Source organism: Plectropomus leopardus, chromosome 11 (genome assembly GCF_026936395.1).
Source record: "Plectropomus leopardus strain MGB_pleo_1.0 chromosome 11, ASM2693639v1, whole genome shotgun sequence".
Taxonomy (NCBI): domain Eukaryota; kingdom Metazoa; phylum Chordata; class Actinopteri; order Perciformes; family Serranidae; genus Plectropomus; species Plectropomus leopardus.
Genome location: NC_142186.1, coordinates 37,318,861 through 37,346,360, shown reverse-complemented (window position 1 = coordinate 37,346,360; position 27,500 = coordinate 37,318,861). Strand labels below are relative to the sequence as shown.

The following is a 27,500-nucleotide window of genomic DNA, read 5'->3' as shown; positions in this document are numbered from 1 at the left end:
GTCTCTCTGTCTCTGTCTCTCTGTCTCTCTCTGTCTCTGTCTCTGTCTCTCTCTGTGTCTCTGTCTCTCTCTGTCTCTGCCTCTCTCTGTCTCTGTCTCTGTCTCTCTCTGTCTCTCTCTGTCTCTGCCTCTCTCTGTCTCTGTCTCTGTCTCTCTCTGTCTCTCTCTCTCTGTCTCTGTCTCTCTCTGTCTCTGTCTCTCTCTGTCTCTCTCTCTCTGTCTCTGTCTCTCTCTGTCTCTCTCTGTCTCTGTCTCTGTCTCTATCGGTGATGGAAACCCGCCTACTGTCTCACTGAGAACATGTGTTGACTGTCAGCTGACAGAAATTCAAATTTTTTGTCTCACTGATGGATTTGTGTCTCACTGGTGGTTTTTGTCTCACTGGTGGTTTTGTGTCTCACTGGTGGATTTTGTCTCACTGGTGGATTTGTGTCTCACTGGTGGTTTTTGTCTCACTGATATTGTTGGAGCCTGAAACTAACAAATAAAGACTGTGGAATCAGAAAAGTGTTTTTGTTTGAATCTTTTTTTAATAGATCAGAGAAAACAATCATTCCACACAGAGACAGGCTTCTGCTACACAACAAGACTGATGTCCACACACAGGGACATTCAACACCTGCCGTGTCCTCTGAAAACGTCCCCTGCTTTTTGACGATGTAAAAAACAACCTGTAGTTTCACAACAGCAATCCACAAAACATGCAGACACGTCTCGTATCGAGACTCACGACGTGCGCCCAACAAAGACTTTGTGCGACAAACATCTAAGCGATGCTGTCCTCGACTTCGGTCTTTGGCAGGCCGTTTGGAGGATTTGAGGACGCTGGGGGTTTAGCCCGCAGCTGTATGAAAAAAGTATTTGCCAATTTTTTTTCAGAAAATATGTCTTCAGTGCCTCTCTGTGAATCTTCTATGCATCTGTTTTGAGAAACTTGTCTTTTTCTTCATATTTTTTTTTAGATTTTTTTCTGTTCTTTAACATTTTTGGCAATTTTTAGAAACTTTTGGCTTTTTTTTTCCTTTGAAAGTTTTTTTATTTTATTTTATTTTACTTGATTAATTGTTTTTTGACCTTTAAAAATGTTGGCAGTTTTCTTTGTCTTTAAAATGTTTTGGTGATTTCTTTTTGGCTTTTATTTTTTTATTTGAAAACTTTTATATATTTTTTCTCTTTTAAAATTTTGGCTGATTTTTAAGAAAACATGCTTTTCAAACCTGTGGGCCTACCAAAATAAAAAAATCACCAAAATAAAACCATTAATTTAAGCCAGAAACTGTAAAAACAAAGACTATCATTAGATTTTCATTTAAATATATATACATATATATCAATCTGTCTATCTATCTATCTATCTATTTATAGATGTATATATGTGTCTTTATGATCTTTGCTCCCTGAATGTTTTTTAGCTTTCGGTCGTGTTTTTTCTCTGGAAAGGCATGAGGAGCTTGTGTGCACGAAGTCTGAACTTCTGATCTCTCACGCTGTAAATGATCACATTCCAGCAACTGTTGGTGGCCAAAATCCAAAAGGCGAAAAAGGAAAAGTTGCACCATTTATTTCCCAAAACGTTCCCGACCACGAAGACGGCGATGGGAGTGAACGAGGCGGTGAACGCCACGGTCAGCGTCCCGATGGTTCTGGCTGCCTTGATGTCGGAGAAGGTGGGTTTGGTGGCGCTTTGGCACTCGCTCTTGGCCAGGTGCTTCCTGCGCTTCGAGTGCTGCCTGATGCTGGACAGAGAAATAATGTTAATGACCACCGTTCCTCCAAGCAGCGTGAAGTCGAACGCGGGGAAGAGCAGGAGGATGTTCCACGCCTGGTTGGGGAACTCGCCGATGTTCCCGAGCGCATAGTTGCACATCCGGCTGCAGGAGTTGTACTCCAGAGCGATCTCGCTGCTGAAGACCATCGGAGACACGGCCAGGAAGAAGCTCCCCACCCAGGAGAGCACGATGAGGATGGTGGTCCGCTTCCGGCGTGATCACAGAGTCCTTGTGCAGCGGCCGCAGCACGGCGATGCTCCTCTCGATGGTCAGCAGGAAAATGGTGGTGATTGAGACCAAAGTGCAGCCGGCGAAGACAGGGCCGATGACGTTACACGGGTGGAAACTCACCGACTGCGAGTTGTACGATGTCACAGCTTACGACATCCCTCTGTCCGTAGACCCTCGCATCGACGAAGGAAAAACTCCCCAAAGAGACGTGTTACGGGGCCCACGTTGGTAGAAAATGGGCTGAAAAATGGGCCTTAGATGTACAAGGTACAAGGTAGATGAATTAGTCATGTTTTAAACTTTTTTTGACAAATGAAATTAAAAAAGGTATCAGTCTGGGTCTGCATGTTACGCTCTAGGTATCCCTCTGCGTCTGCATGTTACGCTGTAGGTATCCCTCTGCGTCTGCATGTTACGCTGTAGGTATCCCTCTGCGTCTGCATGTTACGCTGTAGGTATTCCTCTACGTCTGCTGTTGACATTCCAGGATGCTGCTGCCATGATGTCAACACGAGCACATGGTGGGATGATGCTGTACGTGGTTATGTTTAGGCAACGAAAGCACATGGCAACGCCGGGATCGCGTTCTCAACATGGTCTGTCCAGCGGCGCTCATGCCGAAGGTGCTTTGACACAACGGCGCTATTTAGCGAGTTGGTAATGAGAGCCAGCTGGGTTTAACTGAGTGAGCCTCATAAGAGTCATGCTTAGACCACCTGAGTACCACGTGGGTGTGGGGCCCGTTTGGGTTTTGTTTGTTCGGTCCTTCTGTCTTTATATCTGTATGCATTTTTGTAAGATTTTGTATTTAATGAAGAAGCTTAAAAAAAAAGACGGCACATGGTTCAGTTTAGAAAATGAATAGAAATGAATAAATAAATAAATAAATAAATAGACAAAAAAGATAAATAAATAAATAAAAATAAAGGACAAAAACTAAAAAAAAGGAAACACAAAAATTTATGACATTCACATTTCATAATGCCAGGTTACATTAGCCTCTAATAATAATTTAATAACCAATATCTGAACAGCTTTTTTGTTCTTAACCTCAGCTAACAGGGTGATACATTGCTGAAAGTTACTAACTGAGTTGATTTAGTCTCTGGCCATTTCTTTATGAATATGAAATTTCAAAAATAGTAAATAATAATTATAATTAATAATAACAAATGAATATATAAATAGTCCTCGCCAGTTCAGCTGATCTGACGTCCTGTGGTCACGTGACGGGTAGATGGACTGTACTCCCGCGCGAGGAGCGGATGATGTCATAATCCGGCCGGACAACAACAGCTGTAGTAGTAAACAAAACCCAGCTGGCGCTCGTGGCGTTTTTAATCCGCGGGGACACAAATCTGCACGCGCAGGTTCCTGGACATCCTCAGTCAGAGACACAAAGAGGGAAATACAGCGCAAATACACTTACATATTTCACTTTTAGGATAAGGTGAAAATGAACACCCTACGGGTTTAAAAAATATACATTTTAAGAAATGTTAAAAATGAAAAAATGGAATGAAAATAAATACTACAATGAAATAAAATATAAACAAAAACACAGTGCCAATGTGCTTTTCCCCAGAGCGCCTCGGAGTACAGTTTAATTAAAAATATTCCTCATAATTACTTACAATTTAGAATTTTAGAGAAATGCGAAATTAAACTCAAAAATATTCTCTTTTTCTGAGTTCCGCCTTTAGAAATAAAAACTAAGTCTCAGCTGTGGGCTCTCCTGTCATCACTTGTTTTGCTCTTCACTCTCAGATGTCACATCCTGCAGCTTTTGTTTTCACTGTACATCCATCTACCGCGCGCGCACTCATGCAGAAGCCTCGCGCACATCCAGCCAGTAATGCAGAGGAAAGATGCAGCCTCCAGCGCGCGCCGATCCACACTGTCCAGGAGACTGTGCGCCCCCCAGGACGCGCGCGCGCGCGCGCACGCACACACACACAAACACACACACACCTGCGCAATTTCAGTTTCACTATCACAGTATGTAATTGTATCATTATTTCCACGTGCAGCTTGTGTAAATTAGTGTAAATATTTTTAACTGTTTAGTTTTATGTCTTGTTTACAGTTGATATTGTAGTTTTTGCTTCATTTGTTTTGTACAAACTTTGCTTTGCTGCTGTGCAAATGTCTTATCTTGTTATCTTACAGTCAGTGTGTTTTGCAGTTTATCAGAGATTAATCAGAGGAATGAACTCATATGTGTGTGTTTCAGATCGCGTGCGTGTCAAGAGACCCCCGCGCTCCCCGGAGAGTCCTTCTTTAAAAGCAGTTTTCTGGTTATTATTTATATTATTGTGATATTTCATTATAGAAGATGAACTCGTCCCCTGACTCATATTAGATCGGATCAAATATTCGGTTATTTTCAGTAATATTCACTGTTACAGACATCAGCACTCACTTCCAGCTGTAATCCGCTCTCAGTCTCCAGCAGTCCGCGTGCAGCAGCTCTCAGGATCAGAGTCCATCATCAGGACCGGGACTCGGACTCGGTGCTCTCCAGGACTCTCTGCGGGGCTCAGGTGTCGGTGATGACCGGGAGGATGATGCGCACCGGCCGCACACACACACATACACACAGACACACACACATACACAGACACACACACATACACAGACACACACACACAGACACACACAGACACACAGACAGACACACACACACAGACACACACACACAGACACACACACAGACACACAGACACACACACATACACAGACACACACACATACACAGACACACACACACAGACACACACAGACACACAGACAGACACACACACACAGACACACACACAGACACACACACATACACAGACACACACACACAGACACACAAACAGACACACACGCAGACAGACACACAGACACACACACACACACAGATAGACACACACACACACACAGTCTTCTGCGTAGTTAAGAGACATAAATTTTGTGTTGTGTCTTTTTTCTCCGTCCTCAAACTTTTGTACTTCTACAAATTTAACACAAATTTTAACCTAAATTTTAACCTAAATTTTAACCTAAATTTTAACCTATTTATTAAATCCAAACGTTTACCAAACTTATTTTTAGATGAAATAAGAAAGAAAATATAATAATTACAACAACAACAACAACAACAACAATAACAATAATAATAATAATCATATTTATTGATTCGGGACTTTTCAAGCACAAAGTGCTTCACAAATAAAAAGGTTTATAGAACAAAATAAATGTCGGACATGCAGCCCCTCCCCCGCTCCCCTAATGACAAAACTGAGAAAATGAAAACATTGAAACACAAACAGGAAAAAAAGAGAGAAGATTTAAAGACATAACCACATTTAGGCAGATAAGATGCTAATAAAAGAAAGGATGTCATATAAACGGGTTCAATGCCTAAAAAAATACAAAGTATTGAATTTAAAGGACTCTTCTTCTCTGAAGATAAAGTCTGACCCGATGAAACCGGATCCACGTCTCAGGGACGGCAGCTGATTGATCGGATTGACTGACTGTCCGATCGGATCAATACGAGGCCTCGTCAGGGACGACCGACGAGGATACGGACCGCAGCAATTTATCACATCAACATCAGGACTCTTCAGACTCCTCATCTGCTTCTGACAGCACGAATCATAAACTCCGACGCTCGGTGTGTGACGACCGTCGAGCTGCCGGCGGGGCGATCCGATTTTCGGTCCGCTCAAAGGAAGTATGTCACACTCTCGGAGGCCCAGTTTTACTAACGCGAGAGTCGAGGACGCCACCGTCTTCTCCTCGTTAGCTCTGTCCACGCCGCTTTTCACCGGCCTCGGCGTGCACGACAGGAAGTGACATCATCCTCAAATACTCAACACATTCAACAGCTTTTTCCCTCTGCAGCGTCTGTGAGGTCAAACGCCTTTTTCAGAGACACGAAGGAGCCTTGAACACCTGCGGGAACATCAGTGGACACTCATCTGTCTCTCTGTCTCTCTATGTCTCTCTGTTTCTCTGTGTCTCTGTCTCTCTCTGTCTCTCTCTCTGTCTCTCTGTGTCTCTCTCTCTGTCTCTCTGTCTCTGTCTCTCTCTGTCTCTCTGTCTCTCTGTCTCTCTGTGTCTCTCTCTCTGTCTCTGTCTCTCTCTGTCTCTATGTCTCTCTGTCTCTCTCTGTCTCTATGTCTCTCTGTCTCTCTCTCTCTGTCTCTGTCTCTCTCTCTGTCTCTGTCTCTCTCTGTCTCTCTCTCTCTGTCTCTGTCTCTCTCTGTCTCTGTCTCTCTCTGTCTCTCTGTGTCTCTCTGTCTCTCTCTGTCTCTCTGTGTCTCTCTGTTTCTCTGTGTCTCTCTGTTTCTCTGTGTCTCTCTGTCTCTCTGTGTCTCTCTCTCTGTCTCTGTCTCTCTCTGTCTCTCTGTGTCTCTCTCTCTGTCTCTCTGTCTCTCTGTGTCTCTCTCTCTGTCTCTGTCTCTCTCTGTCTCTATGTCTCTCTCTCTCTCTCTCTGTCTCTCCCTGTCTCTCTGTCTCTCTGTCTCTCTCTGTCTCTGTCTCTCTGTCTCTCTGTCTCTCTGTCTCTGTCTCTGTCTCTCTGTGTCTCTCTCTCTGTCTCTCTCTCTGTCTCTGCCTCTCTCTCTCTGTCTCTCTCTGTCTCTGTCTCTCTCTGTCTCTCTCTGTCTCTGTCTGTCTCTGTCTCTGTCTCTGTCTCTCTCTGTCTCTCTCTGTCTCTGTCTCTATCTGTCTCTCTGTCTCTCTCTCTGTCTCTGTCTCTCTCTCTCTCTCTCTCTCTCTGTCTCTGTCTCTATCGGTGATGGAAACCCGCCTACTGTCTCACTGAGAACATGTGTTGACTGTCAGCTGACAGAAATTCAAATTTTTTGTCTCACTGATGGATTTGTGTCTCACTGGTGGTTTTTGTCTCACTGGTGGTTTTGTGTCTCACTGGTGGATTTGTGTCTCACTGGTGGATTTGTGTCTCACTGGTGGTTTTTGTCTCACTGATATTGTTGGAGCCTGAAACTAACAAATAAAGACTGTGGAATCAGAAAAGTGTTTTTGTTTGAATCTTTTTTTAATAGATCAGAGAAAACAATCATTCCACACAGAGACAGGCTTCTGCTACACAACAAGACTGATGTCCACACACAGGGACATTCAACACCTGCCGTGTCCTCTGAAAACGTCCCCTGCTTTTTGACGATGTAAAAAACAACCTGTAGTTTCACAACAGCAATCCACAAAACATGCAGACACGTCTCGTATCGAGACTCACGACGTCGCCTAACAAAGACTTTGTGCGACAAACATCTAAGCGATGCTGTCCTCGACTTCGGTCTTTGGCAGGCCGTTTGGAGGATTTGAGGACGCTGGGGGTTTAGCCCGCAGCTGTATGAAAAAAGTATTTGCCAATTTTTTTTCAGAAAATATGTCTTCAGTGCCTCTCTGTGAATCTTCTATGCATCTGTTTTGAGAAACTTGTCTTTTTCTTCATATTTTTTTTTAGATTTTTTTCTGTTCTTTAACATTTTTGGCAATTTTTAGAAACTTTTGGCTTTTTTTTTTCCTTTGAAAGTTTTTTTATTTTATTTTATTTTACTTGATTAATTGTTTTTTGACCTTTAAAAATGTTGGCAGTTTTCTTTGTCTTTAAAATGTTTTGGTGATTTCTTTTTGGCTTTTATTTTTTTATTTGAAAACTTTTATATATATTTTTTCTCTTTTAAAATTTTGGCTGATTTTTAAGAAAACATGCTTTTCAAACCTGTGGGCCTACCAAAATAAAAAAATCACCAAAATAAAACCATTAATTTAAGCCAGAAACTGTAAAAACAAAGACTATCATTAGATTTTCATTTAAATATATATACATATATATCAATCTGTCTATCTATCTATCTATCTATTTATAGATGTATATATGTGTCTTTATGATCTTTGCTCCCTGAATGTTTTTTAGCTTTCGGTCGTGTTTTTTCTCTGGAAAGGCATGAGGAGCTTGTGTGCACGAAGTCTGAACTTCTGATCTCTCACGCTGTAAATGATCACATTCCAGCAACTGTTGGTGGCCAAAATCCAAAAGGCGAAAAAGGAAAAGTTGCACCATTTATTTCCCAAAACGTTCCCGACCACGAAGACGGCGATGGGAGTGAACGAGGCGGTGAACGCCACGGTCAGCGTCCCGATGGTTCTGGCCGCCTTGATGTCGGAGAAGGTGGGTTTGGTGGCGCTTTGGCACTCGCTCTTGGCCAGGTGCTTCCTGCGCTTCGAGTGCTGCCTGATGCTGGACAGAGAAATAATGTTAATGACCACCGTTCCTCCAAGCAGCGTGAAGTCGAACGCGGGGAAGAGCAGGAGGATGTTCCACGCCTGGTTGGGGAACTCGCCGATGTTCCCGAGCGCATAGTTGCACATCCGGCTGCAGGAGTTGTACTCCAGAGCGATCTCGCTGCTGAAGACCATCGGAGACACGGCCAGGAAGAAGCTCCCCACCCAGGAGAGCACGATGAGGATGGTGGTCCGTTTCCGCGTGATCACAGAGTCCTTGTGCAGCGGCCGCAGCACGGCGATGCTCCTCTCGATGGTCAGCAGGAAAATGGTGGTGATTGAGACCAAAGTGCAGCCGGCGAAGACAGGGCCGATGACGTTACACGGGTGGAAACTCACCGACTGCGAGTTGTACGATGTCCACTTCGGAGCAGAGTCGGTCACCATAAGGTAGACCTCCGCGTACACAGACAGCGGCACCACGAAGATCCCCACCGCCAGGTCGGCCACGGCGAGGGACGCCTTCAGGTATCCCTGCGGCGTGTGGAAGTGTTTGGTCCCGAGAACCACAGCCAGAGTCACCAGGTTCCCAAACAAGATGGCGACGATGAGCAGCACCATGAAGAGCACCAGGAGGATTTTGTTGGTGAGCGTGCAGCAGCACACGGTGCAGTGCGCCACCTCCGCGCGGTCCAACATGGTCGCTGTGCTCGTCTCGATCATCGGATTAACTGCAGCGTCCACTTCATGACCTGAAACAGAAACAGAGACATCAGATTCACCAAAACTCTGCTGAAGATCTGCACAAATTTAATCATTTACAGGCAAAGTGAGAGGAGATATTTTCATTACTTCCATTTGCTGCACTTTGATGATGTTCAGTGACCAACAGCAGAGTTCCTCCCAGACAACATTCGTGTGGTCAGTCCAGTCAATTTTATTTATAAAGCCCATCATCACAAATCACGATTTGCCTCAAAGGGCTTTACAGCTTACGACATCCCTCTGTCCGTAGACCCTCGCATCGACGAAGGAAAAACTCCCCAAAGAGACGTGTTACGGGGCCCACGTTGGTAGAAAATGGGCTGAAAAATGGGCCTTAGATGTACAAGGTACAAGGTAGATGAATTAGTCATGTTTTAAACTTTTTTTGACAAATGAAATTAAAAAAGGTATCAGTCTGGGTCTGCATGTTACGCTCTAGGTATCCCTCTGCGTCTGCATGTTACGCTCTAGGTATCCCTCTGCGTCTGCATGTTACGCTGTAGGTATCCCTCTGCGTCTGCATGTTACGCTGTAGGTATCCCTCTGCGTCTGCATGTTACGCTCTAGGTATCCCTCTGCGTCTGCATGTTACGCTGTAGGTATTCCTCTACGTCTGCTGTTGACATTCCAGGATGCTGCTGCCATGATGTCAACACGAGCACATGGTGGGATGATGCTGTACGTGGTTATGTTTAGGCAACGAAAGCACATGGCAACGCCGGGATCGCGTTCTCAACATGGTCTGTCCAGCGGCGCTCATGCCGAAGGTGCTTTGACACAACGGCGCTATTTAGCGAGTTGGTAATGAGAGCCAGCTGGGTTTAACTGAGTGAGCCTCATAAGAGTCATGCTTAGACCACCTGAGTACCACGTGGGTGTGGGGCCCGTTTGGGTTTTGTTTGTTCGGTCCTTCTGTCTTTATATCTGTATGCATTTTTGTAAGATTTTGTATTTAATGAAGAAGCTTAAAAAAAAAGACGGCACATGGTTCAGTTTAGAAAATGAATAGAAATGAATAAATAAATAAATAAATAAATAGACAAAAAAGATAAATAAATAAATAAAAATAAAGGACAAAAACTAAAAAAAAGGAAATACAAAAATTTATGACATTCACATTTCATAATGCCAGGTTACATTAGCCTCTAATAATAATTTAATAACCAATATCTGAACAGCTTTTTTGTTCTTAACCTCAGCTAACAGGGTGATACATTGCTGAAAGTTACTAACTGAGTTGATTTAGTCTCTGGCCATTTCTTTATGAATATGAAATTTCAAAAATAGTAAATAATAATTATAATTAATAATAACAAATGAATATATAAATAGTCCTCGCCAGTTCAGCTGATCTGACGTCCTGTGGTCACGTGACGGGTAGATGGACTGTACTCCCGCGAGGAGCGGAGGATGTCATAATCCGGCCGGACAACAACAGCTGTAGTAGTAAACAAAACCCAGCTGGCGCTCGTGGCGTTTTTAATCCGCGGGGACACAAATCTGCACGCGCAGGTTCCTGGACATCCTCAGTCAGAGACACAAAGAGGGAAATACAGCGCAAATACACTTACATATTTCACTTTTAGGATAAGGTGAAAATGAACACCCTACGGGTTTAAAAATATACATTTTAAGAAATGTTAAAAATGAAAAAATGGAATAAAAATAAATACTACAATGAAATAAAATATAAACAAAAACACAGTGCCAATGTGCTTTTCCCCAGAGCGCCTCGGAGTACAGTTTAATTAAAAATATTCCTCATAATTACTTACAATTTAGAATTTTAGAGAAATGCGAAATTAAACTCAAAAATATTCTCTTTTTCTGAGTTCCGCCTTTAGAAATAAAAACTAAGTCACAGCTGTGGGCTCTCCTGTCATCACTTGTTTTGCTCTTCACTCTCAGATGTCACATCCTGCAGCTTTTGTTTTCACTGTACATCCATCTACCGCGCGCGCACTCATGCAGAAGCCTCGCGCACATCCAGCCAGTAATGCAGAGGAAAGATGCAGCCTCCAGCGCGCGCCGATCCACACTGTCCAGGAGACTGTGCGCCCCCCAGGACGCGCGCGCGCGCGCGCACGCACACACACACAAACACACACACACACCTGCGCAATTTCAGTTTCACTATCACAGTATGTAATTGTATCATTATTTCCACGTGCAGCTTGTGTAAATTAGTGTAAATATTTTTAACTGTTTAGTTTTATGTCTTGTTTACAGTTGATATTGTAGTTTTTGCTTCATTTGTTTTGTACAAACTTTGCTTTGCTGCTGTGCAAATGTCTTATCTTGTTATCTTACAGTCAGTGTGTTTTGCAGTTTATCAGAGATTAATCAGAGGAATGAACTCATATGTGTGTGTTTCAGATCGCGTGCGTGTCAAGAGACCCCCGCGCTCCCCGGAGAGTCCTTCTTTAAAAGCAGTTTTCTGGTTATTATTTATATTATTGTGATATTTCATTATAGAAGATGAACTCGTCCCCTGACTCATATTAGATCGGATCAAATATTCGGTTATTTTCAGTAATATTCACTGTTACAGACATCAGCACTCACTTCCAGCTGTAATCCGCTCTCAGTCTCCAGCAGTCCGCGTGCAGCAGCTCTCAGGATCAGAGTCCATCATCAGGACCGGGACTCGGACTCGGTGCTCTCCAGGACTCTCTGCGGGGCTCAGGTGTCGGTGATGACCGGGAGGATGATGCGCACCGGCCGCCGCTGCGCTCCGCAGACGCGGTTAAAGTGACGCCTCCGCAGGAGTCTGCATTGGCTGAGGATGACGACAGAGAGGAAGAGGAGCCCCCTCCTCCTCCTCCTCCTCCTCCTCCTCCTTCCCGCCTTGAGTGACATGCTGCTGCACGGTGAGGATGAGGATGTTGGGTTTCAGGTCTTCATCTCCGACTCTTTGAAACTTGGCTCGACTTCAGTTTTTTTGTGCTGCATTCAGACTCTTTTCTCTGAAAACTGAGCAAACTGGTTTGATTGATTTCATTTTATTATCGTGTCACACATGAACAATACGGCGAACAGGCTTACAAGACACCCTCATTAACACATTAACACATTAATCACAATACCCATTTTCTATTTTAAAAAATGCGGAAGATATATATTCTTAAGTGTTCTATAAAAACGACAGAGAGAGCGGTGAATAAGAAGCGAGCGGACTTGGAAGTTTTTATGTGGAGATGCTCCTTCGTCTCTGCTGGACTCCAGAATCGCTCAGCAGCTTAATGACCATTGTCATTTTTTGGCAGGTGAGTGAAATAAATCTGAATATTTCAGCAGCGTTTGGCTGGAGGCTGCTGCTCATTTAAGAGAGACAGACAGAGAAAGAAAGACATGCAGCAGATCAGTCAAACATTCTGGCCGCATTTTCTGTCCTCTTCAAGAATCTAATCACTGAAAACAAAAACTCATCAACCACTTTAACCCTTTCAGACCTGGAGCCACATCACTTTTCCTGTGCTGCTTTCAGACGCCTCTCACACGTATTTCAACTTCTGAACTCTGAGAAAACTGCTGCGATTTCCAACTAAATCTTGACAGAAGCATCCACATCCACACCAGGACAGATGATTCATGTGTCTCAGGTTTCTCTGTGTGTGAGCTGTCACGGTTTCATGTGTCTCAGGTTTCTCTGTGTGTGAGCTGTCATGGTTTCATGTGTCTCTGGTTTTTCTGTGTGTGAGCTGTCACGGTTTCATGTGTCTCTGGTTTCTCTGTGTGTGAGCTGTCACGGTTTCATGTGTCTCTGGTTTCTCTGTGTGTGAGCTGTCACGGTTTCATGTGTCTGCAGGTTTCTCTGTGTGTGAGCTGTCACGGTTTCATGTGTCTGCAGGTTTCTCTGTGTGTGAGCTGTCACGGTTTCATGTGTCTCAGGTTTCTCTGTGTGTGAGCTGTCACGGTTTCATGTGTCTCTGGTTTCTCTGTGTGTGAGCTGTCACGGTTTCATGTGTCTCAGGTTTCTCTGTGTGTGAGCTGTCATGGTTTCATGTGTCTGCAGGTTTTCTCCAGTTGTGCGCTGGCAGAAGTGGACACAACAAAACAAAAGCATAATCCCGTGCTTCTCTGTGTGTGGTGAGTAATCCGTAATCCAGAGGTCACAGCGGGCGGCTGCCGGCCGAAGCTTCAGATTACACAGTTTTCAGTTTGTTTCTGCAGCTTAAGTCAAACAGAATCAGACGTATGTGACCACTGCTCCTCCTTCAAAGCAGAATTTCACCTGTTTTCAATATATATGCTCCACTGGGGCTTCAGAAAATGGACCATCATCCATCTTTTATCCTTTTAATAATTAATAAAATATATAATGAAGACTAATTACTAACACTTAAAAGTAATTTAGCAGATGCTTTTTAGCTATTTCTAATCATCTTAATAAATGTAATAATAACTTGTAGATGTATATCACATATTGACTGAACTTCTGACAGTAACATGATCAGGAGGACGGGGGTGTTGTGGACAGGAGTGCTGACTTTAACAGTTTGGTCCTGGTTTAACTGTCCCTCTGTCCGTCCGCTCTGCCTCTCTCCTGCTGCTGTGGGATTTTTAACTGGTCAGGAGCAGCTGCACACAGTACATCTCCATGGTAACTGATGTGACTCTGCCTTCATGCAACAGAGTCCAGGCTAAATTCAGCCCGAATACCTGGAAAATCCTGGCTTAATCCATGATCCTTTGTGCAATAGCCCTGTCAGTTCTGAATCTGTCCAACAAAATTTTGTGTTTTTCCATGAATTGTCTAACATATGAAACCAGTTCTGACTTTTTCTTTTTACTTAAAAATGTTGACCTATTTATTTATTTTATTAATTTCTTTTGTATTTGATTGCTTTACTTGCCACCTTCTAACTTATTTAAATGTTTTAAATTTGATTTAAAGCACTTAGAGCTGAACTGTATGTGTAAAAGCTGCTATGAGTAACATTTGATCATTATTACTGCATGTGTATGTATTTGTTCTTCCTCTGCTGTCGTCCTGTGGAACACCTGCTGTGGTTCTCCACCTCATCGTTCTCCAGATTGCTCACCTGCTCCTCGTTAGCCCGTTACTCCCTCAGCCGGCGCTCCTCTGCGTCCGCTCATGCTGCCGCCTCTCAGAGTTTCAGCTCAGTCAGAGAAATCAGAATATTCTCTGCTGTCAGGTGGTCGTGAGCGAGGAGCCGACACCGACTTCTCATTCAGCAAATATTTATAACTCGATGGTGGAAAATCAGGAGCAGCAGCAGAGTGTGAGGTGAGTGACAAAGGTTCATTCATAATATAATTTGAGCCTGCTGCCTCGTACACTTCATGTTCACAGTTCTTCCCACGCACCTCCTGTCCTCCCTGATTTTGACTGCAGCACACAACAACATTTTGACCGGACGACTTCGATGTGACTGCAAGAAAAACCTCAGAGAGCTCCGATAATCTGTGAGTAGATCCACTGACGTGTCAGTCCACAAGCACCAAGAGTTTCATCTCACAGTGATAAACACCAAGCAAAACCTTTAAAACAAATTCAGAGCAGATACTTCACTAATTTATGACTGAGGGACAGTTTGTCTCATTTTAGTCTCTGTACTTCTTCCTGTTGTGATAACTGTGTGTGTGTTGATGCATGTGTCCTAAATGTAGTCCAGATTGTGTATTTGAGTGTAATCAGTGAATTTGCAGCTCAGCTCCTACAATAAGTCTAAAATACACTGTGGAAACTAAATAGTTACATTCAGACTGTTCAGGTCCAAAAATGCTCCATTGAAACCCATTCAAACTGACATTTTTGATCCCACAGCCATCAGAGCAGAAAAACAGGACTTGTATTATTTCTGGGTGTCATTCTGGGCTTTTGACTCTGAATTTGTCATTTTGACTATTTTCAATAATCAGTCAATGTAGCTGCTGATCACTGGCATATCCCAGACTGTCAGCAGCTACACTCACACACTGAGCACGGAGGAGACTCAACATCATTCATATTTTTTGAAATCTAAAAACATAGCGGCATCATGACAAAACCCTGGCATTTAAAGGGATGAAATTCTGAAAATCATTGAATATTTGATATTTATTATTAGGATGGATATTGGTTAAAAATGAACTAAATGTAAGTAGAAAATCTTATTGGTGTTTAAATTTTTCAAAGCTTAATTATGAAAAGTACATTTTGTGTGTAGAGTGATGTGAGTGTGTGTAATATTGAAGCAGGCCCTCAGGGGTTAATGGAGCTGTGTAGCCACTGTATTAACACGGTCATGCAAATATTTCACAATAAAATCCTTGTGCCAACAACTAGAGGGATATCATGCACAAAAAAGTTTTCAGAGGGCTTTTACTTTGAAACAGGAAAGGTTGAGTTTCTGTGCAGATATTTATATTTTCATGTGTGACAGATATGGCATACTGCAGCGTTTTTGATTGTTTATGGATCCGTGAACACGAGGATCGTTCTTGTTTCATATGAACACAGACTGTTTCAAGACTTTTCAGTGTTTAATGGGGCCATTCTCGTTTTGCTGAAAACTGTGCACCTCGCGAAAACAGTGAGACTCCTTTTCTTGCGCCTGAGCAGCGCAACTCCTCCGTTAAATTCATACAGAAAACTTTGTTTCTCTCGTTTGCCTCCACAGAGTTCGAGGAATCCAAAAACTGAACACATGAGCAGAGTTCAAACGCAGACACTCACGCTACACTGTTCACTGTTTCAGCGTTAGTGAGCCCCCGACTGGATAAATGTGACTTTTTTATTCTGTTTTTTAGTGCATCATAAAGTTCTTACATTGAGGCCTAAACGGAGAATTGGCACACTTAAAAAATTACAAAAAACCCCCACAAATGTGTAATGTAAAAAAAAACACCAAACATTAGAAATCAGCGTCCACGTGTCGGACCGTCGCTCACTCAGAAATCGATCGAGGAAATGTGTTTTTCCTTCCGCAATCGTCAGCCGGCGTGACGAAGGCGTGCACAGAGAGAGTGCTGTGATGATTTTTTAATCCAGTGGAATCTTTGAAAGAAATCAAACAAATGTGAGGATTAAATGCCTGTTAAAGGCATCTGAGTTTAGCACAAAAATTTTAAAAAAATCTGATGTCGGTGCAGGTTTCAAAGGGTTAAAGGAGTAGAGACTCCAAACAGACTGCAGGTCAAATCCAGCAGACTGAGAGCGGTCCGGTTCAGCAGAGGCCTGAGTCTGAGTCACCACACATTTCCAAAATCACTGCGGCGACACAAAGATGCAGAGCAGCAGAGCAGCAGCAGAGAGGAGGCCGGAGGGGAGTAATACAGTATCCAGAGAGAGGAGGAGATCAGCGCTGAGCAGCCGCATCGAGGGGGGAGGAGGGAGGAGGGAGGAGGACACAGCCGGCACGCCACCTCCGAGCGCCGGATTAATTCACTCTGACTGTGATGCGCTCGCCTGTCTGTGGGGAAAGACACTGTAACCCCCTCCTCCTCTTCTTCGTCCTCCACCATCACACCCTGACTCCCCTCCTCAGCACCTCCTACCCCCTGCTGGGCCGCTCTCTGGAGGCTGATGGAGCCTGATTGAGGCTGATTGAGGCTGATGGAGGCCGATGGAGGCCGATGGAGGCCGATGGAGTCCGATGGAATCTGATGGAGTCCGATGGAGGGTGATGGAGGGTGATGGAGGGTGATGGAGGGTGATGGAGGGTGATGGAGGGTGATGGAGGGTGATGGAGTCCGATGGAGGGTGATGGAGTCTGATGGAGGGTGATGGAGGGTGATGGAGTCCGATGGAGGGTGATGGAGTCTGATGGAGTCCGATGGAGGGTGATGGAGGGTGATGGAGGGTGATGGAGTCCGATGGAATCTGATGGAGTCCGATGGAGGGTGATGGAGGGTGATGGAGGGTGATGGAGGGTGATGGAGGGTGATGGAGGGTGATGGAGGGTGATGGAGGGTGATGGAGGGTGATGGAGTCTGATGGAGGGTGATGGAGGGTGATGGAGGGTGATGGAGTCTGATGGAGGGTGATGGAGGGTGATGGAGGGTGATGGAGTCCGATGGAGGGTGATGGAGTCTGATGGAGTCCGATGGAGGGTGATGGAGGGTGATGGAGGGCGATGGCGTCCTCTGGGGGGGTGATGAAGTGGATGGCGGCTGCTGTGGATTTCAGGCGACAGATGGAGTTTGCAGCAGCAGAGCTTCACGGTCGCCGGCTCGGGCGTCTGCGTGCGGAGCGGCCTGAGTCACGTTTGAGCGTGCGGCGGTGGGGGGGGGGCTGCTGCTATAACGTCATCACAACAGACTCAGCCGTCTGTGCACGCTGCACTGAAACTTTATATAACACCACTGTATGATACAATGCGGCCAAAACTATGTGGACACATGAACATCACAACCACACGGTTAACGTGATAGTTAACTGTCGCCGTGACGACTCCTCAGTCTAAAGTGCATCACTGATGCTGTCGGAGGAGCTGAGTCTGCAGAATTCAGCCACCGCAGAAACAAACAACAGCGGACGCCGTCAGTCAAACCAGTGACAGCTGCGCTGATGCATCATGGGTCTGCAGAGTCAGTGCCGACCTGACAGCCTGAGACGGAAACAGAGCGACGGTCGTACAGTCCAGATTCAGAGAAGGTCAAAGGTCAGAGGCTGCAGAGGTGTTGATGAGTAACGCTGCTCTGAAACCAAAAAAGTACCGTTTAGAAACATCAGAACTCAGTCAGACAGAAAAGTCTGATGATATTCTGTGTTTTATTTCATGAAAAGATGTTTCTGCTAACGAGCATCGGAGCAGATTGGAAATGTTAAACTATCAAACCAGAGGCTGAAAATGTTCGTACGCCGGTCACAATCACGAGAACCAACAGGTTACATTTATAACTTTAGTAAACAAATATTTTAATGACTTTTTGACACGTCTACAAATCTGCTCGTGAGCTACTCACGGCCTCAGAGGCTGGTTTCATTACACATTTGTGCAAAACTTAAGCGACAGTTTTGAAATTTTGATAAAACACAATTAAAAGACGACCGCGTTGATGTTCTGTGACTTCTCCTCTGGCAATAACATCCCAGTAACCATGGCGATGGATGTCCAAAACATGGGCACGTTCATTTCTATCCACACACAGAGTCACGTTTTGTACAGTGTCATTATGTGTTTTGTGTCTTCCTCATAAACACATTTCATGATTCCTGCGTGTTATTTTAGATAAAGCTGCAGGTAGTGTGAGTGCAGAAATATCTGTAAGTGCTGACTTGTGTGTCTGCAGGGGTTTTTAAGGCACAGAGGGGGATCAGATGGACCTGCTGAGGATCCTGATCAGAGTCCTGCAGGAGGTCTCTGAGTGGAAGAGCTCGCTGATACAAACACGGAGATCACAGACAAACTCCGTCTGAACCTGGTCTTTGATGGAAAAGACTGGTCAGCAAATCCTACAAAGACCAAAACAAAGCTCTCAGCTCCGCTTCAAATATGTAAATCTTAAAAATAAATAAATAAATAAATAATAATAATAATTATTATTATTATTAATAACAATAATAATAATAATAATAATAATAATAATAATAATAATAATAATAATAATAATAATAATAAACACCTTACAGTAAAAAAAACAAACAAAAACAAAACAAAAAAAAACAGGAGGAAATGTGACTGTGGGTCTATTTTCAGCAGCGGATTAGTTGGTCTAAATCTTTATTTAGTTACTGTGGTATGAAGTTATGAAATTTTTATCACTTGGTGAATATTCTCCCTCTCTGCCGATATTTAACAACAATTTAAAGTAACCCTTATTGTGTTTACACTGAGTATGAATGATATTTTTGTAATTTAAGGATAAATGTTGCTGTTGTTTTGGAGACTAAAGCTCTCTATGTGGATTTTCTCTGCTGTCGTCACATTTTAGGTGGGGACATGTCAGCTTTTCTACCTTTTCATTTTGTTTAATTTTCTTATATAATATTTTAATTGTATTATTTTATTTATTATTTATATATATACAGGCTGTAACAAGTATTCCTCCTGTATTTGTGTTTGGTTCAAAGTATTGTTTGCCCCCCCGATCACTCTGAACATCATTTGCATTTAGATGATTTGACCTTCGTGTGACCTTCGTCACAGAGCTCTGACGGACGCTTTAGCTGCTGGCCAGATTTAACCTCTGACCTCTGAGCTCAGATCAGCAGGCCCAAATCTGGACCGAGTGAGTTTCTCTTCACTGAAGCAGAGAACAGTGAGCTCCTGTTTCTTCCTCTGCAGCTGAGCAGTCATTCAGCTTCCAGCAGCGATGCTTTGCTGTCCGCACGAACAACAACAACCTTCAGCTCTCATCTGACAAACTCTGACAAAAAGTCACAGAAAAATCAAAAACGCTCTGCAAAAACAATCATGAGGCTCTAGGTTAAAAAGCTCAGAGCAAATTACTGCGATTCTTTACAAAACATGGAAAGACCACGACAAGCAACTTAATAAATGTGACAAAAATTAGGGAAAAAAGCATGGAAATTACTGAAAAAAAACAGAAGAAAAAAAGAAGAAAAAAGAAAACAACAAAGGGGTATGTTTTTAGCATTTTTTAAAATATTAATAATTTTTTAAGGTTTTTTTCTGTGACATGATTTAAAATATATAATCAAGAGAGTTATCAGATACTTTTCTGCATGTTTTTCCTTTTATTTGATAATATCTAATGATCCATCCAAGCTAATATTCTTACTACTGTCGTTGTTTCTTAAGTAGCAATGATGTGCAGACGATGAAGAAACCTCCGCTGACACTGACTTGGTTGCATAAGAATCAATTTATTACAACAAAGTTCAGCATCCCCCAGGCACCATGGTCTGCCTGGGAGAGGATTCGGGACCAATGTGAATCTCTCTATCTTACAGCTCATGCATGTGTCTTATACAGGTACAAGCATCTACACATTCATCAGTAAACATTCCTTCATCTATTGTGTTCAATCACACAAACCCCAAGGGGCCACAGTCCATGTAATTTAAGCCAGGTGTCCGTACTCCAGACATCAGACCCCAAGGCCTAACCATCCCTTAACCTCTGATCTCAAGATAAGACCCATATAAACAGAGCATAATACACCTCACTACCTTTTACCATTTTTATTTACTTATTTACTACTCACTAGTTTTTACTAATATCCAGGTAATTGTCAAGTACTGTTTACAAATTTTGTGCTCATTTTTGGGTCATTTCTTCTGCTGTTGCTCATTGTCTTCTTTCCATGTTTTTGGAGGAAATCTGTCCAGTTTTCTCAGGTTTCAAAGGGCTAATCGATGAATTAGTTTGGATGAAAATTTTGAAAATACATATAAAATAATATATAAAATAGTTAGTTAGATGGATGTTAAATATTTAACTGTTTAGATTATTTTCAATGAAATCAAATTATGAAATTAAACTGAGTACTTAAAATGAAGTTTAATTAAATTAAATGTAGACATAATGATTTTTTAATGAGGATTTATTCCTTGGCTGTCAGAATAAATGGTTTCCGTGTGAAATTGGCCGTGTTGGCGTCTCAGAGCTGATTAGTGTCGCTGTAACTGCTGATCTCTTCAGCGTCTCAGAGCAGCGATCAGCTGATGAAGCCTCAGCTCAGTAATCACATTACTCTCCGGTTGGACATTCAGGAAGCGATGGACGAGTTTCCTGATGAAGACTGTGTGATGCGCCGCAAAGCTTCACACGAGTTGTTTTAACTTAAAGCACATTAACTCGGTCAGTAGCTCTGATAGATGCTCCGAACCGGACAGAGCTTTGTTTTTAACGACACGTATAGATTTACGAGGTCACTCTGGAGACATTTCCCACCTGACAAAATGATCTCTACTTTTTAACTACATTTATAGAATAAGTCATGCTGATGACATTTGCTACCTGACAGAATGGCTTATTCTATTTTTGTTGATTAAAAAAAGTCTACAGTTGAAAATTGATTTACTCATTAATTTTAATTTTATTTCATTTGTCTTCTTGTATTTAAGGTTTGTTTTAATGTTTTTTTATTCATAAGTTTGAGTTTTGGCATTTTTACATTTTTTTTTAAATTTATGTGAGCGTTATTTTTTATATTTTACATTTTTGTTGTTGATTTTGTTTTTTTAAATTGAAAGTTTTTAGGTGTACTTTTTTTTTTTTTTTAGAATTTTGAGGGTTTTGGTGTGTTTCATTTATTATTTTTTTAATTAATGAATTATTCATTCATTCATTTATAAATTTAATTTTTGGGGGGTGTTTCTTTTTAATTTATAATTTGGATTGTATTTTTTTCTCATTTTTTTCTAACAATTTTAAGGTTTCGTTGTGTCCTGTTTGTATTTTAAAGATTTTTCTTCTAATACTTTAAGTATATTTAAGCATACTTACTTTTACTTAAACGAACCTTTTCAATCCAGGACCTTTACTTGTATTATTAGTATTTGTGCGGTGTAGTACTGGTACTTTTACTGCAGTAAAGGGTCTCTGGTGTTCGCTGATGCGGACAGAGTGCGCGGCTCAGTGCTGATATTTCCGACAGTCCGGGAGGTCCGTGAAGCGGCTGCGCTCGCTGCCATATTGTTGTTGTATTTTGGGAGTTTGTGTGTCTGTCTGCGGGCTGAGAGGAGGACGAGCCGCTTCACCGACTGGATCTGGAATATAACCGACACTCGGGTCCCCGTCAGTCACCGGAGAGCAGAGGAGCCGTCGGGTGAGCCGTTTTTTACTCACTTTAAACTCTGTTGAAGCTAACGCTAAAGCTAACGCTAAAGCTAACGCTAAAGCTAACGCTAACGCTGCCTCCGTCTGTCACTTTTCCCATTCATGCTAACAGCCGCTAGCAGCTGCTGAGCTAAAGCGCCTCCTCAGACTTTATCAAAGCCGCAAACTTTAAAATAAAACGCTCACTGATGTTTGTGCTGATAAAAACCAGCCGTCAAAGTTCAGTTAGCTCCGGCTCGACCAGCAGCGGAGGAGTTTAGGAGGCTAACACCCGAGCTAACTGCTAACTGCTGCCAGCTGACTGCAAACTCCGCCGATAACTTCAAAAAGTCACAGAGGAAACTTTCAAATATTTTATTGTTTTTAAGGGAAATATGAATATAAAAATAACTTCAAAAAGTCACAGAAAAATCATCAGATAAATCATTTTGTTTATTTACTTATTTTTTCCTTTTTTTCTGATCTTTTGGTTTTTTATTTGTATTTTCAATTATTGTGATTTTTTAAAATACTATAGCATTTGGAGGTGTCTTTTTCCAAATCATTTTGAGTTTTTGGGGTTTTGTTAAAAATAATTTTAAGGTTTTTAGTTGTTTTTTCCACCTTTTTCATAATAATTTTCTGCCTCTCGCATGTTTAAAAAACAAACAAATTCTGGCACGTTTACCTTTTGATACTGTAATTTTACATGAGTAACATTTTCAGGATTATCATTTGCAGGACTTTTACTTGTAACAGTATTGTCACAGTGTGTTATTACTTGTACTATTACTGTTTGAAGCACAGGCCCTGAATACTTGTAGAGTGTCTGCGTACTGCGCCCACCTGTCCCTCAGAGTACAGGTAACCTGTCGTTTGGCTCCTGGTGGAAGAGATCCTGCCTGCTGGTGAAACTTCTTCCCCTCTAAATGGGAAGTTTGCCTCGTTGTATTGAGTCTGAAGATTTTCAGTTGACTTTTAAAGATAACTTGTATTTGTGCCTTTTTAAGGTCAAGGTTCATTCACATGTGGTCGGCCCTGCTGCTGGTTTGTAAGCTTATTATCCATTTACATCCAATAACTCGCTGCTTAGTTTCAGAAAAGAATTTATAATCTTCTGCAGTTTGTTTAGATCTGATTTAAACTGCCAGAGGTTAAAATATAAATAAAGAAAGCCAGAGTTTAGTATGTCATTCAGAAATCACGACAGTGCCACTTTATAGTATATCATATCATCAGTATAGTACATCATTAAAAAAAAATTGAAAAACGTAGAGAACAGTAGTTCAGCATATTTCCTAATGAATAGTCCAGATCCAAAAATATAACTGTGTGGGAAACCGTGTAGCCGTCGTTATCCTAATGAGTCCAGACATCTTCAAATGAGTTGTTACCTCTTACCGATGCTTCAAAACACAAAGATATTACAATTTACAGTAACATACAACAGCGAAAAGGAGCAGATTTTCACATTTTGAGATGCAGGAAGGCACATTTTCAGTTCCATTTATTTACAAGTGAGATCCTCTGCTTTTCACTGTCTGATGCCGTTGTAAAGTGAGTATTATTGGGTGTTTACGGACAGTTAGCTGGTGGATACACAGACAGCAATTATAAGGAAACAACGTCTTTATAATTGCATTCATGTCTCTTCTTCAGCTGAGAAACATCTGTCATTTACGCACACAGGCTGCAGAGTTTATCACAGCCACTCATGTTGGAAATATAACGGATTAAACATGAGGTGGCATTTGTTTTTGACGTTCAGTAATGTCAGAGTTTCACTGCAGTCAGACTGAAAACCTCTGCAGGAAATGAAGGTGAAAGAAAACAGATAAGATCTTGGCAGAAAATGTTTTCGTCGGATGCGTCGTGAGTAATCGTGAACAGAAAAGTGTTTGGGACGGTGATGAGCTTGAGTCTTTGATTCGCAGTGACCGTCTGTGCCTGGTCGTGGTCGGAGTCTTACAGTTGGTGTTTGAGGCGTTTGGTGATGAAATTGTTTTTCAGTGAAACTTTTAATCCAGTGAAGACTCTTCAGCAGGATGTTTGGCCCCTAATTGGTATCGAACGTGTGACCTTTGTGGAAATGAGACAGTGAGAGTGAGATGCCGCCCTGCCCTTTATGTCAAAGCGTTGGATCGTAATATTCTGGAGCTGAATTGTGTTTATACCGCTGAGCCTGCAACTACATATTCATCATATTCATACATATTCATCATCAGTTCATACGATTACTGACAATAACAGCGTTTACTTTTTCAAATGTCGAGTCAATGAAATTTTAGAAAACTTTCCACAAACCCAACGTGACACCTTAAAGCGTCTTAGACCTTCCAGCCAACAACTGAAACCCTAAAATATTTATTTCTGTATATATGCTGCTGTACAGAGAGAAGAGCAGCAAAATGTCACATATGAAGAAATGATCCACATTTCATTAACACTTTCCCCGCCAGCATTTCTGATCACATTCACTGATCTTTCCAGACCCAGAATATTTTGGTTATTGAATATGTAAACAATAAACACATCAACGTGGAGAGCAAACATACACACAAAATCATTTTATTCAAGCTTCTTCCATCCCTCTTTATCAACAACTGAATTTATGCATTTTCATCCAAAAACCATTTTAAACAAGCAGCTGAGAAAACTGCATTAAAAACAGAAGAACGTCTTTTTCAAGGACATAATCCATTTCTTATTGACAGGTTTTGTTAGTTTTCTCTCACTTTATTTCAACTTGAATTTTATCATAATTACTGATAATAATAACAATAATATTATTTATTATCATTCCTATTACTAATCTCATTATAATTGCTGTTGTAACTATAATAATACTACTACAACTAATATTGATAATTATTATTATTACTAGTAATGATAATAATTATAATTAGTGTTTTTCTGTGTGTGTGTGTGTGTGTGTTTTCCCCTGTGTGTTTTTGGGGGGTTTCCTTGGTTCTTGGTTAGGGACAGAGGGATGTTGTATGCTGTAAAGTATAATAATAATAATAATAATAATAATAATAATAAATTAATAAAAATTGTCTATTTGAATTGACATGTGAGTTGACAGAAATCAACATTTAGAAATTAATTCATTCTTTGAATCTAATCGGGCAGGAAAATCACTAAAAGTGAACTCACACTGACGACGTCAGATTTCGGACGCTCTCTCCCCAGTTTTTGGTTTTTCAGAGTTGGCTTCTTTTTTTCTCAGCCTTGAAGGAGGATGCATTTTGGATACATATCAAAATTGTTTTCTTTTGTTTGATAGACAAAGAAAAGCTACAAACCGGATTTTAATTAGATGGTGTTGCTGTAAATGGTGCCGTGTTGTAGTCAGCACCGTGTTGATCTCCAGCTTGACTGTGAAGGCTGGTCTTGACTTCAGAGCTGAGGTGCTGTGTTTGTCGATGAAGGCTGGCTCTCAGCCGTCTGTCTCTGTGTGCCGAGTTACCGTCAGCTCAGTCACATTAATTACAGCACCAACAGGGAAGCTCTGGGACAGGAAACTCACTCTCCGTCTCCGGCTCCTCACAGAGTTTTTGTCAGGTAATGATGCAGCTAATCTGCTGGGGAGTCTGTCAGCAGAGGTGTTTCCCTCCTCTTTGTGTCCTTAACGTCGTGAAACGAGTTCAGCCGGAGCTAAAGAGGGCGAGGCCGAGGGAAATGATCTACCTGACAGGTAATCACTCCCCTCCCCCTCCTCCCTGCAGGCACAGGATGTCTCCAGCACATAATCCAACATGTCTCCGTTTATAAATGGATGCAGATTAGGAGCATGAGAGGAGCAGGTAACTCCCTCTGTGACACGCCAGGTGCTTCACAGGTAAAGGGAGTGCTTCATTTGACGCACCAGAGCCGGAATATCAGGAAATCCACACTGCTTATTAACCCTTCAGGGACTGTTTGTCTCAGTTTAGTCTCTTTCCTTCTTCCTGTTGTGATAACTGTGTGTGTGTTGATGCATGTGTCCTAAATGTAGTCCAGATTGTGTATTTGAGTGTAATCAGTGAATTTGCAGCTCAGCTCCTACAATAAGTCTAAAATACACTGTGGAAACTAAATAGTTACATTCAGACTGTTCAGGTCCAAAAATGCTCCATTGAAACCCATTCAAACTGACATTTTTGATCCCACAGCCATCAGAGCAGAAAAACAGGACTTGTATTATTTCTGGGTGTCATTCTGGGCTTTTGACTCTGAATTTGTCATTTTGACTATTTTCCACCTGATGAGGTCATTTTGACCATATTTGGCATATGGAGGAAATACATGCTATTTCCACTAGGTGACCTGTCACAGTCAATGTAGCTGCTGATCACTGACATATCCCAGACTGTCAGCAGCTACACTCACACACTGACATATCCCAGACTGTCAGCAGCTACACTCACACACTGACATATCCCAGACTGTCAGCAGCTACACTCACACACTGACATATCCCAGACTGTCAGCAGCTACACTCACACACTGACATATCCCAGACTGTCAGCAGCTACACTCACACACTGACATATCCCAGACTGTCAGCAGCTACACTCACACACTGACATATCCCAGACTGTCAGCAGCTACACTCACACACTGAGGAGGAGGAGACTAACATCAAAAACATAGTGACATCATGACAGAAACCTGGCATTTAAAGGGATAAACTCCTGAAAATGAATGAATATTTGATATTTATGATTAGGGCTGATGTTGGTTTAAAAAATTAAGTCAATGAAAGTAGAAAATAATATTTATGTATAATATTTTTAATAGCCTGATTTTGAGAAGTGCATGTTGTGTGCACAGCAGTATGAGTGAGTAACTGATACAGCACACAATATAATAATGTATAGAAAATTGACGTTGCCGCTAATCACTGACATATCCCCGACTGTGATAATAATATAATCATTATTTTCCTTACATGCTCGTCCTTCACAAATCTAACTTTGATTGACATCACATTTGTTATCATTGTGTAGTTTAATACTTTGAATATAATCTTGATAAATTTGAATTCTGCAGAAGCTACAGGATATGAGCGGAGCTGATAACGGACCCAATAATGTCCTTCAGTGTTGGCTTTCAACATCCTCACTTCTCATTTTCATATCTGGCCACACTCACCATTACTCAACATTTATTTAACAGTCGTTTCATAGTAAGTCAGAGTTTCACTTCTCTGTTTCTGTCAAGTGTCCTCAGCAGAGCGTTTTTACACGTCTGTCAGCGTCTGCTGGCTCACCTGCCTCAAATAAACAGGTCAAAGCTGAAACAAGGCTTTAGCCAACAGCTTTACAGGGTCCCTGATCCTTAAAGTCTGAAAAGGTCTCGGATTACATTTTTCTAAATTACATATTTTTAAATGTATTAATGAATTCTCTAAATGTGTAAAGATTTTAGGTTGTGTATTTAAGTATGAAATCAGTTGTTCTTTGATCCAAACTTTGCATTTTTACATCATGTGGCTCCAAAATGTGTTTTTAGACATCATGCCGGCACCACAGAAACTAAAGAGGTTTAACACAACAGCGTGGGCCTCCAGTGTGACATGTAACATACGTGTCAGCAGCTGTTTGTTAACGATAACAATGACATCACACGTCATAACAATCATGCGGCCTGCCTGTTATATCTCGGCTGATCTCTGCTCAGAGGCCAGGAGCTCCTGCGCCTCACTGCTTACTGCCGCGGTTCTTCGTTTTTGAGTTAGCCGCAGAACGCCACCAGCTGCTTTTTAAATCTCGCAGGGGACAAAGAAATCACAGATTTGGGTAAAGGAAGTGAGATAACAACGTGATGTTTC

General features: G+C 42.0%; 2 protein-coding genes, 1 long non-coding RNA gene and 1 pseudogene across 4 annotated transcripts in view; 2 read left to right on the top strand and 2 right to left on the bottom strand.

Annotated features, from left to right (window-relative positions):
- Positions 1-1,193: 1,193 nt before the first annotated feature.
- On the bottom strand, positions 1,194-2,482 carry LOC148188356 (G protein-coupled receptor 52-like; annotated as a pseudogene).
- A 4,790-nt stretch (positions 2,483-7,272) lies between these two features.
- Positions 7,273-12,376, bottom strand: LOC121964718 (beta-2 adrenergic receptor). The gene is made up of 2 exons (XM_088084855.1): positions 11,577-12,376; positions 7,273-8,998 (listed from the first exon to the last, which is right to left on the bottom strand). Exon 2 carries the CDS (start codon positions 8,967-8,969, stop codon positions 7,935-7,937), a length of 1,035 nt encoding a protein of 344 aa, XP_087940981.1. The 5' UTR covers positions 8,970-8,998; positions 11,577-12,376; the 3' UTR covers positions 7,273-7,934.
- A 1,615-nt stretch (positions 12,377-13,991) lies between these two features.
- On the top strand, positions 13,992-16,577 carry LOC148188355 (uncharacterized). The gene is made up of 3 exons (XR_015778039.1): positions 13,992-14,262; positions 14,371-14,441; positions 15,638-16,577. It is a non-coding gene; the product is annotated as an uncharacterized LOC148188355 (long non-coding RNA).
- A 4,780-nt stretch (positions 16,578-21,357) lies between these two features.
- plekhf2 (pleckstrin homology and FYVE domain containing 2) overlaps positions 21,358-27,500 on the top strand; it is a 34,338-nt gene continuing 28,195 nt past the window's right edge. For both annotated transcript variants that reach the window (XR_015778033.1, XM_042489512.2), the window contains exon 1: positions 21,358-21,695. The gene's annotated coding sequence lies outside the window, so the exon portion shown is untranslated. The remainder of the gene's footprint in view (positions 21,696-27,500) is intronic.

Coding starts and splice junctions, on each gene's coding strand:
- LOC121964718 (XM_088084855.1), bottom strand. CDS start 8,969: ATGATCGAGACGAGCACAGCGACCATGTTGGACCGCGCGGAGGTGGCG.